At 51.9% G+C, this 13,182-nt stretch overlaps 1 protein-coding gene across 1 annotated transcript in view; it reads left to right on the forward strand.

Annotated features, from left to right (window-relative positions):
• Nucleotides 1–13,182, forward strand: part of IGSF21 (immunoglobin superfamily member 21) — a 247,396-nt gene that overhangs the window by 201,023 nt on the left and 33,191 nt on the right. The window contains exon 4 of the mRNA XM_058552031.1: nt 4,090–4,208. Within this exon, the coding sequence (XP_058408014.1) occupies nt 4,090–4,208 (119 nt within the window). The remainder of the gene's footprint in view (nt 1–4,089; nt 4,209–13,182) is intronic.

The raw sequence follows: 13,182 nt of genomic DNA on the forward strand, positions 1-13,182 counted from the left end.
ACTCCTGAGTGTGGCCTTGGCTGGAACGGCAGGGCCAGCTGGAGCCTCTCTCCACGTGCTCTCATCCTCCATCAGAGGCTAGTTCTCAGGGCAGAGGCGGGAGAAAGAGAGAGAGTTCTTTTGAGACTGAGGCTTGGAATTTACACACCATCACTTCCACCACATACTGTTGGGCAAAGCAAGTCACAAGGCCAAGAATGGGGAACTAGACTCCACCCCTGGATGCAAGAGCTGTAAAGGCATAGGAGGCGTAGATACTGGGAGGCTGTTAATCCAGGCCATCAGTACGATCAACCTACCACACCCACCTAGTCCAGGTTGTCACTGAGAAAGTGACCATTCCTTTGTAACTTGAAGGACGCAACCAGGGGAAGAAAGTGCAATATTCTCAGGAAGTGAGGATATTGCAGGCAGAAGTGCTGAATGAAAAAAGGAACTTGGCTAAATGCACCCATGAGTGTCACCTATGAGGGATCCTGGGTGGGATTCTGGAATAGAAAAAGGACATTAGTGGAAAAACTGGTGAAATCTGGATAAAGTCTGGGGTTAATAGTGCTGTATCGATGTCGGTTTCTTCGTCTGACAACCGAACCATGGTCATGTGAGATGTTAAGAATGGGGGAAACTGGGCGAGGGGTGTATGGGAATTCTCTATTCTCTGTGCAGCTTTTCTGTAAATCTAAAATGATTCCAAAATTTAAAAATTGCTTTAAAAAAAGGAACTTGGCACATGGGAGGAATGGAAACAAAGCCATCGTAGCTGGAGGAAGGGGAAGTCTGAGATGTGGCTGGAGATGTGGCAGGAGCCAACCCTCCTGGGCCTTGTTGGCCAAGGATTCTTTGACCTAAGAGCAGAGAGAGGCCTTGGAAGAGCTTTACGTAGGGAAGTGCCATCAACCATGTGCATTTGAAAAGATCAGGGTTCTACCTGGAGAATGGATTAGGAGGGAGATGAGCAGGGCAGAAAAACTAGCAAACTGCCCACTTCCACATTCCAGGTGAGAAAAGGTGGTGGCAGGGGAGATGGGGGGAAGGGGATAGTTCAGAATTTATTTAGGACTTGGTCACTGACTGTATTTGGAGAGTATAGAGGTGGGAGATATCAAGGATGGTGCCCAGGGGTGTGATTGGACCAATGGTGAAGGGCAGGACCATTTGTGGAGCTGGGGAACCCAGCAGAAGAGCATCAGAGGCTGTGGAAATTGTCCTAAGTGGGAAGCTGCCTTCTTCATAAAGCACCAATCCAGGTGTCCCCTGAGCTATCTTCTATACCACCTGTGTTGTGTCACCTACAGGTGTCACAAACATATTGCTTATGTTACTGTCACCTGAGCATGTCATCAGTGTAGCAATTGCCTAAACATGTCACCTGTGTCGCTATTACATAATCACATCTTCTGCATGTATCACCTATGTAGCAGTTACCTGTACATTTCCACCTGTGTGTCAACCATTATCATCTTATTACATCACCTGGGTAGCTGCCAGCTACACACATCCCCTGAGCCTGTTTCTTTATGGAGCTGTCACCGGAGCGTGTCACCTGCACACCTGTCACCTACACAAGTCACTTAAGCAGGTCGCCTCTATAACTGACACCCCTGAGTGCCCCCTAAACATGTCACTCCAGGTTTCTGTCACTCAGCAACGGTGCCCGATGGAGAGGCTATTTTTTCCGGCCAGCTGAGTTACAAACAAAGGAAACAGTTCCCAGAGGAGACAGTTCCCTGCTGGCTCCGCTGTCACCACTCTCTTCTGAGACTGGGGACGAGAGGGAGGCAGCGTCTTCCCCACAAAGTCTCCCTGATGATAAGCTCCCTGTTCTTTAAGTCCTTCCGTGACAGTCGGTAGACCAGATGTCAACCTCTGTGTATTCTATGTAAATGAAGGTGTTTGTTTATGCTAATGTGTGCTGGGTGGTGGGAGGGAAGGGGGAGCCTTAGAGGGGCTGGCTCCAGAGGCAACAGCACAACAGTGAGGGAAAGAGAGGCTGAGAGCCCAGGTGTGTGGGGGGCGAGGGGGAGGGAGGTGGGGGACAGTGAGTCATGAGGGAAAAGGAGCTGGAAGACAAAGATGGGGGGACAGCTGAACTGAAAGAGGAAAGGAGTGAATCTGCAGTTAGATTGCTCAGCAGAAACAGATGGGAGAGAGGCTTAGCTGAATCGAGTGGAAATGTGTCCACGAGGGGGTGGGAATGAAGAACTGGATTAAAGGAACCTCCCTTCTCGGGGTGGCAGGGCTGGGACTCAGACCCAGAGCCTGTGCCCCTAACCACGGCCCTCTTTTCCCCTACCGGGGTCTCTCGGATAGGACTGTTGGGCCAGTTTGGCGGGTAGGGCGCCGTGCCTGGCATTTACTAGGGGTTCCGTGAGTATGAAGTTCTTCCCTCGGTTTTCTGCTGCAGTGTGAGAACCTCCAGAACCCAAACACAGAGACTCCACTTCCTCTAAGTTTTGGCGGGAATAGGCTCTCCTTGGACGGCATGATTAGGCCCAGAGAAGGTTGGAACTTGCTGGAGGGCACACAGACTCCCTGACGCAGCAGCAGCCCAGCCTCTGTACCTCCAGGTCAAGGCTCTTCCCCTTCCAAGTGTCCAGATCCCACTTGCCAGGCATTCCTACTCTCCGCCGGGCTTCACGGTGTGAAAGAACAACAGTGATGGTCCTTCGTCCATCTAATGCAACTTTGCTGCTGACAGAGGTCTTGCAGTGACATCGTCACATTTAATCCTCCCTGCCGTCCTGTGAAGCATCAGTGCCATATTTTAGATAAAAAGACGGCTAGGCTCAGAGTGAGACGGCGTGACTTACGCAAGGTCACCTCGCCCACCAACAGCAGGGGCAGGATTGGAACTTGGCTCTCTCTGACCCCATGTCAAGGCTCCTTCAGGGCAGGAGGGAGGAAAGAGCTGCCCTGTTGGCATTTTCCACAGGGAGAGAGAACCCACTCACTTTTAGCGTGGTCTGACCCTGTAGAAGGATCTAGAACAGGAATCATCGAACTACAGCCTGTGGAGCCAATCTAGCCTGTTTTTTAACAGCCTGTAAACTAAGAATGTTTCATAGATTTTTAAATGGTTTGGAAGAAATAAAAACAGAAGAAGAAGAAGAAGATTTCATGGCACATGAAAATATGTGAAATTCAAATTTCAATGATTATAAATAAGGTTTTATTGGAACACGGCCATACTGATTTGCTTACACACTGTGGCTGCTTTTGCTCTACAAGGACAGAGTTGAATAGTTGTGACAGAGACCGTTAAGAGCAACAAAGTCTAAAATATTTAGTCTCTGGCATTTGGGAGGAAAGGTCCAGAAGGTTTGAGGGGGTCTCTCCCATCCTGATGGGTCACCTCCTCCGAGAAGTCCTCCTGACCACCTCAGGCAGAACCAGCTGCTCTGTGTTCTGTGCTGGGATAAGCTCACCCTTTTCCTCATGATTTGGAGCACTGATCAGCTCTCTGCCTCCTTGTGCACTGGGAAGGGGCTCCTTGGAGACAGAAATTTTACTGTATTTCTCCTCAAGTCCCCAGGACTGGGCATAAAGTGACAGAAGGCAGAGTGGAAAGAGGAATTCAAGTTCCCATCCTGGCTCTTATTAGCCATATTAGGGGCGGGGGCAACACAGCCCCCTCCGGAGCCTCAGGCTCCATGTTTCTGAAATGGGAATAACGATCCTCCTCCTGTGTGGAGGGCGGCCCTGAGGGATCGGCAAGGTGATGTGCTGGGTAACGGTTTTGAGCCTGTCCCACACGCCAGGTGCCTCTTAACCACGTCATCCTCAGGGCCCCCTGGGGGTGGGCACCATCACCAGCCCCAGTTCTTGGAAATCACAAAGAGCACAGATTTAACTCCAGCTGAACACACAGCCCACAGCCTCCCCATCTGAAGCGCCAAGCACAGGGCCTGGCATACAGTCGGTGTTCCATAAATGTTGCTTCTCCTCCCAGCACAGCACACGGGCATGTGGTCGATCAAGGAGCGTTTGTCGAGCGAAGGCTGAACGGTGGGGCTTTGGGGTTGGTTTTCTGGAAGCTGCACCTTCCAGCCCCGATGATGGGCCCTCACCCTTCTCCCCACCTCCCCCCAGGCTGCCCGAGGTCCGCGTCTCGGACAACGGTCCCTACGAGTGCCACGTGGGCATCTACGACCGCGCCACGAGAGAGAAGGTGGTCCTGGCATCCGGCAACATCTTCCTCAACGTCATGGGTGAGTGCGGGGCCCCAGCCCCAGCATCACGATGAGGAGCTCTGTGTGTGTGCGTGTGTGTGCGTGCACGCTGCACAGAGGGGCTGTCCTGGGAACCACCTGCCAAAATGCCTGTGGTTCTGGCAGTGGACGCTCTTCTTTCCCACCCTTGCCCTCCAGGGGCAGGAGGCTGGCCGTGCCAACGTGTGACCCGTGTGGCCTTCCCAACCAAGGATTTGCTCTCGGGAACCCCTTCTCCTACTAGCACTGATACCCTGACCCCAGAAGCCAGGGCCTTGCCTCGTCCCTGGATGCTCATGGACAGGGCACTTGGGGAGGCTCCGACACGTTGATTGGAATGAATGAGGACCTGGAGGAATGACAAGAGCTTCCCGAGGGGCGGCAGGCGGTCGCATCCCTGGGCCCCAGTTTCCACTTCTGTAAGATTGGTGCGGGATGCAGGCCTAGTGGATCATTTGTGGACCACTGAGCTCCAGGCTCTGTGACCCGGTGGGGACACAGGGAGGGAGGTCCTAGGCACTGTGGGAGCAGCTGTGTGGGCACCTTCCCCAGGCTGAAGCCAAGAGCCACATTCATAGAAACACCCGTGGGGAAAGTGCAGTGGGGGTAAGTGCTCCCCTGGGGGGGAGGACAGTCTAGGAGCACCCCGCAGTGGGGAGGTCTGAGACAGCGTCTCAGCAGTGATGCACACTTGCTGCAGAGAGCATGATTCTGACCCGGCCACATGTGTCCCTGGGACCTCCCCAGGCCTGTCCCGAGACGTTAAAGCAGTGAGTGATGCGTTAGCAGGTGCCCTGGGCTGGGTGTCAGGGCTCCTGGGTTCTGACCCCCCATCTGTGCCTCAATTTCTACATCTGCAAAATGGGGGTAATAATGCTGGTGTCTGTCTTTGGCTGGCTGTGTCCCCCACCCCAGCCTCAGTTTCCCCATTTGTAAAAACAAGGGCCTTGCTCCATGTGGTCTTGGAAGCCCCTGCCAGTGCTGAGCTCTTGTCAGGCACGCTCTTGGATTCCGCTGCCAGAGTTCTAGGGACTTGGCTTCAACTCCAGGCCCCGTGTTCTCTGATTTTCTTATCAAATGATATTTACCAGGGAAACAAAGCTTGCCGTCCTCGGGCAATCAATGAAAGGATAAAGGCCCCGTGGAAAGCCGCGGCTTCTGGGGAAATTGAAAACCTCCAAAGGCCAGACCTCCGGAGGGACATTGATTCCCGCAGTGGCAGCACGTGGTGTGTTCTGCTACCTGGGGGACAGGCACGGTGGGGAGGTGGCGGTGCCAGGGAAACCCCGCCTCTTGCAGCCACCACCTCCCTGAGTGGCTCCTGGAATATATGGACAAGGGGCATTCTGGGCCCCCGGCCCTGAGCTGGTCACACCAGGGAACCGGGTGAAGAACACAACTCCGTTTGTGCCATCAGGGGCTCCAGTCTGATGAGGGACGTGTACGCATTATTTATTCATCAGGTATTTATGGAGCACCTACTGTGTACCAGGGGTTGGCCACACACCCCCAACAGGACAACGTCTTTGTCCTTGGGGAGTTTGCACCCAGTGCAGGATGAATAATGAGATGACTGTGGATAGTGATAAATACGGGGAAGAAAATCAGGCAGGGTAATGAGATTAACAGTGACAGTAGGTGGGGTGGCAGCTGGGTTAGGGTGGGGACTGAGGGAGGGCCCCTCGGAGGCTGCTGGGCTGGGCGCTTTCCCTGTTATGTCATTTAGTCCTCACAACCAACCCAAGGGCAGGTACTAGTATTATTGTCCCCATTTTGCAGATGCAGATATGGAAGCACAGAGAAAGCAAGTAACTTGCCTAAGGTCACACAGCTGGGATCACAAAATCTTCCTATGATATCAGGCAGTTCAGTGTTGGGGCCAGAACCCAGGCATCTTGACTCCCGGGTCAGGTCTGTAGCTCTGCTGGAGGCAGTGTAGACACTCCAGCTGAGGCTTCGTTCTGTTGTGCCTGTGAGCAAGGACATGGTCCTCAAAGCCAACTCCTCCATGAGGCCCACGATCCTCACTAATTCACCAAAGGTCCCCGAGCAGGTTACTGTCCCTCTGTGGCCTCAGTTTCCTCCTTCATACAATGATGATAATCCTAAACTCTCTCCCAGCTCTGACATCTGTGAGTCTGTCACCCCACCTGCTGGGCAAGGATGCTGAGGGACAGAGAGGTCTCATGGGACCCACCTGGGCTGCACAGCTGGCCTGTGGTCCTGGCTGAGCAGGGCAATGTACTCTGGAAAGGCCCGGCTTCTCTGCTGCCCGTGGCTCGGCCGGCTGAGGCTTCGTTCCTCCGTCTCACTGTCTGCAGAGTGGGAGACTGTGAGCCTCTAGGTTCCTCCCGATGGAGAGTGGCAGCCGTCTGGGGATGGGGCGAACAGCTGACTGATCCCAGTTACTCAGCAGGAGGCTGAGGCTGCCAGGAGGGACCAGGGAGGGGCGGGGCCAGGGGCGCATCCCCCGCCCTCCCCCCAGTGCCCCCAGACTCAGGGTAAGGCTCTGACCTCTGGAAACTCAGGGCATCCCGGGCGGGATTCTCCCCGAAATAGCACCCACCCATCTCGGCCAATCCTCTGACTGACCCCACTGCTCACAGGTCATTGTGCTTGTCATTGGTGTCCTCAGCCCAGCTATCCCCTGGTGGGGCAGGCTCGCCCATGCTCGCTAAGCCCGCAGCTAAGCTGACGCCGTAGCTACTGTCCCTCCCTGGCGCGTGCATGACAGTGCGTGAGCTTCTGGCCTCACGCACGTTATCCTGTAGAATCCTGGCGCCAGCCCTGCGAGCTGGCAGATGTTATAATCCCCGGAATATGGGGGACCGAGGCTCAGGGAGGGGAAGTGACTCGTCTAGGGTCATAACAGCCATCTGAGGCCAAAGCCTGTGGTCTAGAGCAGGGGATCTGAAACTCGGGCGTGCATCAGAACCACCTGGGGGCTGCTGAAGATGCAGATTGCTGGGCCCACCTCCAAAGCCCCTGACTCAGCAGATCTGGGCACGGCCTGGGAATCTGCATTTCTCACACGTTCCCAGTGATGCTGATGCTGCAGGTCCGGGGACCGCACTCTGAGAACACTAGTCTAAACCTCTAAGTATTCAAAAAACACTAATTCAGTGTACGTCTATATTGATATCTACATCAATATATTTATCTATATATCTACAGCTGTGTCTATACTCTTGTCCATGAACAAATATATTCTCCTTCCTCCTTCCAGTTCTCACCTCCCCTTACCTCAGACACAGGAGAATGCCCCCATCCCTTTAGCATTCAAGTTAAGGACACACAGGTTTCGGTCCGAATCCCACATCCATCACTGTGTTCGTAGCCTCCTTGGGCCGCAGTTTCCCCATCTGTGAAATAGGGATAAAAATGCCTGCCTCCTAGGATGGCTGTGGGTTTAAATTAGATGAAGTTTGCCAAACACCCAGCCCAGCACGAGGCAGCCAAAAGTTTGCAGGTCAGACTTTACTGTCTTGATTTTCTCTGTCTCTGGCGGCCCGCTCTTGGGCACGGCTGTGGCTGCCTCTTTCTTGCCCCTGGTTTCAGCCCCGGCACGAGAAGTCTGGTCCATGATTCATGACTCCGAGGGGCTGTGAGCCAGTCTGAGAAATGAATGTCACAGCTCTGTGCACTGAGTCCCTGGAGAGGGGCCCAGCTCTGCCCAGTTTCTGGGGGTGGCGGGCACCTGGCCTCTGCCTCCCCGTCCTCTTGGCCTCCTCTCTGAGCGTCCGCTTCTCCTGGCACCACGCACCTGGGGGAGGAGCCAGGATATATCCCAGCTTTGCTGATGACCGCCACACCTCACACTTAGCTGCTTTGTGCCAATTCCAACGTGCTTTCCGTGGAGCATTTCACGCGATCCTCACCACAGCCCTCAGGGCCGGGGTTACGATTATTCCCAATTCACAGATGGAGAGACTGAGGCTCAGGGAAAGGAAAGGATTTGCTCTGGGCCTGTGGCTGTCCCCGTCCTGGAGCAGCACAGCTTCTGTGGCTCACTAAGGTCGAGAATGGTGGGGGAGGGCTGGGAGAGACAGCGGGCCGAGGGTGAGGAAGCTTCCCGTGCTCTCTCCTGTAATCCAGCGGCCGCAGCAGCCTGAGGGGCAGAAACTGTGCTGTGCCCACTGCACAGACCCAGGCTCCGAGAAAGAAGTGACTCGGCCAGGGCTGGGAGAAGTAAATGAGATAATCCATAGAACAGAATGTTCTGAGCCCAGGGTCTGGCACGTTCCGTGTACTCAATAAACAGTATCTCTTAGGACAAGCAGTGGTCACATCAATTAAACGTCAGGCACAATTAGAAAGGCTTAAAATTGTGTTACTCCCTCCCCCCTTCCATGAACCTCTCTGTTAAATATATTTCAAGACGGGTTTCAAAAATTACAATCTACTCCTTGTTTTGGCCTGTCTGTGACATTGCGTTGACACTTTCTTGTCACATATGCACACAAAGACCCTCTTTCCGAGCCAGTGGACGTCATTGAAAGCTGGAGTCTCCTTTGTGTCACAAACGACTCTAAGGACCGTGGCAGCCAACAGTGGGGCAAGATAGCCCCTCCCCAATTTGGGGGTCACAAGGAAGCTTCCCAGAACAGTGGGAGCGCGGGAAGACAAGGAGCTGGGTACAGCTCAGGGCCCCACTGCATCAAAAACACAAAGCAGTTCTGCCGGAGAGCCAGGCACCCCTGTCTGCCATCACCGCGTCTGCATCCAGCGCATTCTAACACGCCGTTGCCAGAGCCCTCCGGGTGGAGATCAAAATGCGAGAGCGGCTGTAATTTCACGCCTATAACATCCCTGCGATGTGGTGGGGACGCACATTCGGGAGCCCCGTGGGTGACACCAAGGGTTCGTGCCGCACACAGTCATTAAAATGTTTTTATCCGAGCTGCAGATAAATTGTAAGCCGATTTGAAAGTCGCGTGCTGGGCCCGGGAACACATTATACACCGTCACGGGAAGATCACGGAGGCTCTTCTTGGGGGTGCAGGTTATGGAGGGGAGCGTGTTAAGTGTGCGATTTTGCAATCAATTAAATGTTGTGAGGCCCAGACACCCCGAACCTCGCCAAAGCCAAAAGACGCTGCTCTTCGGGTTCCGCGAGGAGACCAAGGGTTTTTCTGCCACCCGGGGGGCCCTGCCAGCCCAGAGCCAATAGTCAAGGCCACTTCCTATCAGGCATGGGCTGTGTGCTGGCATCGTGTGCTGGGTGTTCAGTCCACAGTTAATCACGTGACCCTCACGAGAGCCCTCCGAGCCAGATGTTGTCATCCCCATTTTATAGATGAGGGAACGGAGGCTCTGAGTTTAAGAGGCTCACCCACGTGAGTGAGAGAGCTCGATGTCCGACCAGGTCTGCCCGGAGCTCGTGTTCCTAACAGCAACTCTGAACTAACTGCCGAGGGAGATGTCCCTACCTCTGACACAAAGGCTGTTAGTAACGCAAATATCAAGCAAGCAGGGGGGGCAGTGCAGAGTGGAGAGAGTGGGGACCCCAGTAAGACTGAGCCCTAACCAGGAGCACGTGGACTCAAATGCTCAGACAGCTGGGGGCCTGGGGAGTGTGTGCTCCCCACTGCTCCATCCATTCCTGTGCCCCACGCCCCATGGGCGGTTCACTCACCCACTACCACCCAGGGCACCATCACTACTCAAACCCTCTGGAAGGAGCACTGGACTTGGAGTCCAGCAGACCTGGGTCCAAATCCAGGTCAGTGTCCACTTGTGACATGGACAGTCCAGTGCTAAACCTCCTTTCTAGTAAAAACAATATCAGAATGTCTTTTTTATTAAAATATATTAGAAGGTGACTTGAATGTCCACACACAGAGGCATTCTAACTCTCGTTCATTCATTTTTCATTCATTCATTTATTTAACAAATATTTGCTGAGCACCTAGGACATTCCAGGGGCTCTCATATGCATAGGAATTCAGCTTCAGCAGTGAGACAGACAACATTTCCGGTCCTCGTGGGATGTACAGTGTGGGAAGGGAGGCAGACACAAACGCTAGACGGCTGGAGCCTGTGGTATGTCAGAGGGTGGTCCAGCAGAGCAGAGGCAGCTACAGCCAGAGGGAAGCGGGGCTGTTTTGACAGAGTGGTCAGTAAGGCCTCTCCGAGAAGGTGACTCTCAAGAAAGGTGAGGCCTGAGCCGTGTGGACTTCGTGCAGCTGATTCAACCACTACTTCTTCAGCATCTCCCCGCGCGAGCACAGTTCTAGGTGCTGAGGACACAGTGGAGAACAAGGCAGAGTCTTTGCCTCCTGGAACTTTCGTTCCATCAGGGAAATAGCTCGTGGTGCAGATGCAGAAACCGAGGCTCGGTAACTGTAAGTCCCCAGGTCTGCCCTTAATGAAGGATCACAAACTATGTGGCTTAAAGCAGAAGAAATGTATTCTCTCACAGTTCTGGAGGCCAGAAGTTCGAAATCAAGGTGTCGGCAGGGCCACGCCCCCTCCAAAGGCTCTGGGGAAGAATCCTTCCTCGCCTCTTCCAGCTTCTGGTGGTTGCGGGCAATGCTTGGCATTCCTTGGCTTGTAGCCGCATCACTTCCATCTCTGCCTCTGTCCTCATGTGGCATCCTCCCTCTGTGGGTCTGTGTCTCTGTCCAAATTGCTTTCTTCTTGTAAGGACACCAGACATCGGATTAGGACCCGTGCTTGTCCAGCACCTCATCTTAACTTGGTTATATCTACAGAGACCCTGTTCCCAAATAAGGTCACATTTGCAGGTGCTGGGGCTTAGGACTTCCACATATCTTTTTCAGGGACACAATCCAACCCACAACAGTGACTGAGCCAGGAGGGAGCAGAGCAGGAGGCACTGTCTGACTCTGAAGCCCATACTCTGCTCCCAACCACACGGGTCCCCCTTCACTGAGCATTTACTGATACGCCAGGCACTGTGCTAAGCTCTTTGATAAATTAACGTATTGAACTATCACAAAAAACTCTGTCAGGTGGGTACAACCATTTCCCCTTTGGTGGATGAAGAAACCGAGAGGTTACATCACTAGCCTAGGCCACCCAGCCAGCTAGCAGCAGAGCAGGGGTGAATGCATCCTGTACGCTTAGCCACTCTGCTCTACTAGGAGTCACAAGGTATTGACAGGCATTAATAAAATGTTCTATCTCGGATCCCTGTCTCTCTTCTGGAGGCTTCCAAGTGAAGTTGGCAGATGAAGGTAGAATTTTGGAACCTGAGCCCACAATGGCACCAAACCACACCATATGCATTCCAAACCTGGGGCCAAGGGACACATCTCCCACCCCAGGGCACGGTTTTAATGAACTTTGCATAGCTTGTCTTTTTTTTTTTTCTCAGTATGTTTTACTGAATTTTTATTCAGTAAATATTTAAAAGCTAGTGCTTTTTTAAAAAATCGTTTTATTGAGATATAATTCACGTAATATATAATTTATTCATTTAAAGTATACAATTCTATAGTTTTTAGCGTAGTCACAGAGTTGTGCAACCTGTTAGAGAATTTTCATTGCCCTCCAAAGAAACCCTGTACCCCTTAGCGGTTACTCCCCATCTCTACCCCTCCCCTCCAGTCTTAGGCAACCACTAATCTCCCTTCTATCTCTATGGATTTGCCTGGACATTTCATATAAATGGGATTGTACAATGTGTGATCTTTTCTGACCTCTTTCACTTTGTATAATGTTTTCCAGGTTCATCCACATTGAAACATGTATCAGTATTTCATTCTCTTTTATTGCTGAATAATATTCCATTGATATGTGACATTTTGTTCATCCATTCACCAACTGATGGACATTTGGGTTGTTTCCACTTTTGGCTGTTATGAATAATGCTGCCATGAATGTTCATGTACAAGTTTTTGTGTGAACACAGAGTTTCAATTCTCTTGGGTATAAACCCGGGAGTGGAATTGCTGGATCAAATGGTAACTCTATGTTTAACCTTATGAGGAACTTCTAGACTGTTTTCCAAAGCAGCCGCACCATTTTACATTCCCACCAGCAGCATATGAGGGCTCTGGTTTCTCCATATCCTCACCAACACTTGCTGTCATCTGTCTTTTTGATTATAGCGTCCTAGAGGGTGTGCAGTGCTATCTCACTGTGGTTTTGATTTGCATTTCCCTGATGGCTAATGATGTTGAGCATCTTATCACGTTCTTATTGGCCATTTGGATGTCTTTTTTGGAGAAATAGCTTCAGATCCGTTGCTCCTTTTCAATTGGGTTCTTTGTCTTTTTATCAGTGAGTTGTAAGAGTTCTTTATTCCAGATAAAGGGGCCTTTTAAGATATATAATTTGCATATATTTTCCCCCCTTTTGTGAGTTATCTTTTCACTTTCTTGATATTGCCCTTTGAAGGACAAAAGGTTTTCTTTTTGATGGAGTCCGGTTTATATATTTTTCTTTTGTTACTTGTGCTTTTGGTGTCATATCTAAGGAGGCTTTGCCTAACCCAAGGTCACGATTTACTCCTGTTTTTCTTCTAAGAGTTTTTATAGTTGTGACTCTTACATTTAGGTTTTTGATCTATTTCGAGTTAATTTTGTACATGGTGTGAGGAGGAGTCGACCTTCATCGTTTGCATGTGGACATCCAGTCGTCCCAGTGCCGTTGTTTGAACAGACTCCTCTTTCCCCATTGAATTGTCTTGGCATCCTTGTCGAGAACCAATTGACTGTAAATATGAGGGTTTATTCTGGACTCTATTCTAGTCCATTGATCTGTACGTCCCTCCTTAGGCACTTCTGGTCCTTTCTAAGGCCATCTGGCCACCACCAGTTTGGCTCTGTCGCTCCCCTGCTGTGTGACTTTGGGCACCGAGTTCACAGGAGGTCCTCCTGTGGCCAATTCCTCAGAGCTTTCCCATTACAAGAAACTCACCCTGGGGCTGGCGAGGGCCCCAGAGAAAAAGAGACTACGGGCATGCTGGGGGGTGATGGAGGCTGAGCCCACTTCCATGAGGCCAGGC

Source organism: Diceros bicornis, chromosome 13, assembly GCF_020826845.1.
Source record: "Diceros bicornis minor isolate mBicDic1 chromosome 13, mDicBic1.mat.cur, whole genome shotgun sequence".
NCBI lineage: Eukaryota > Metazoa > Chordata > Mammalia > Perissodactyla > Rhinocerotidae > Diceros > Diceros bicornis.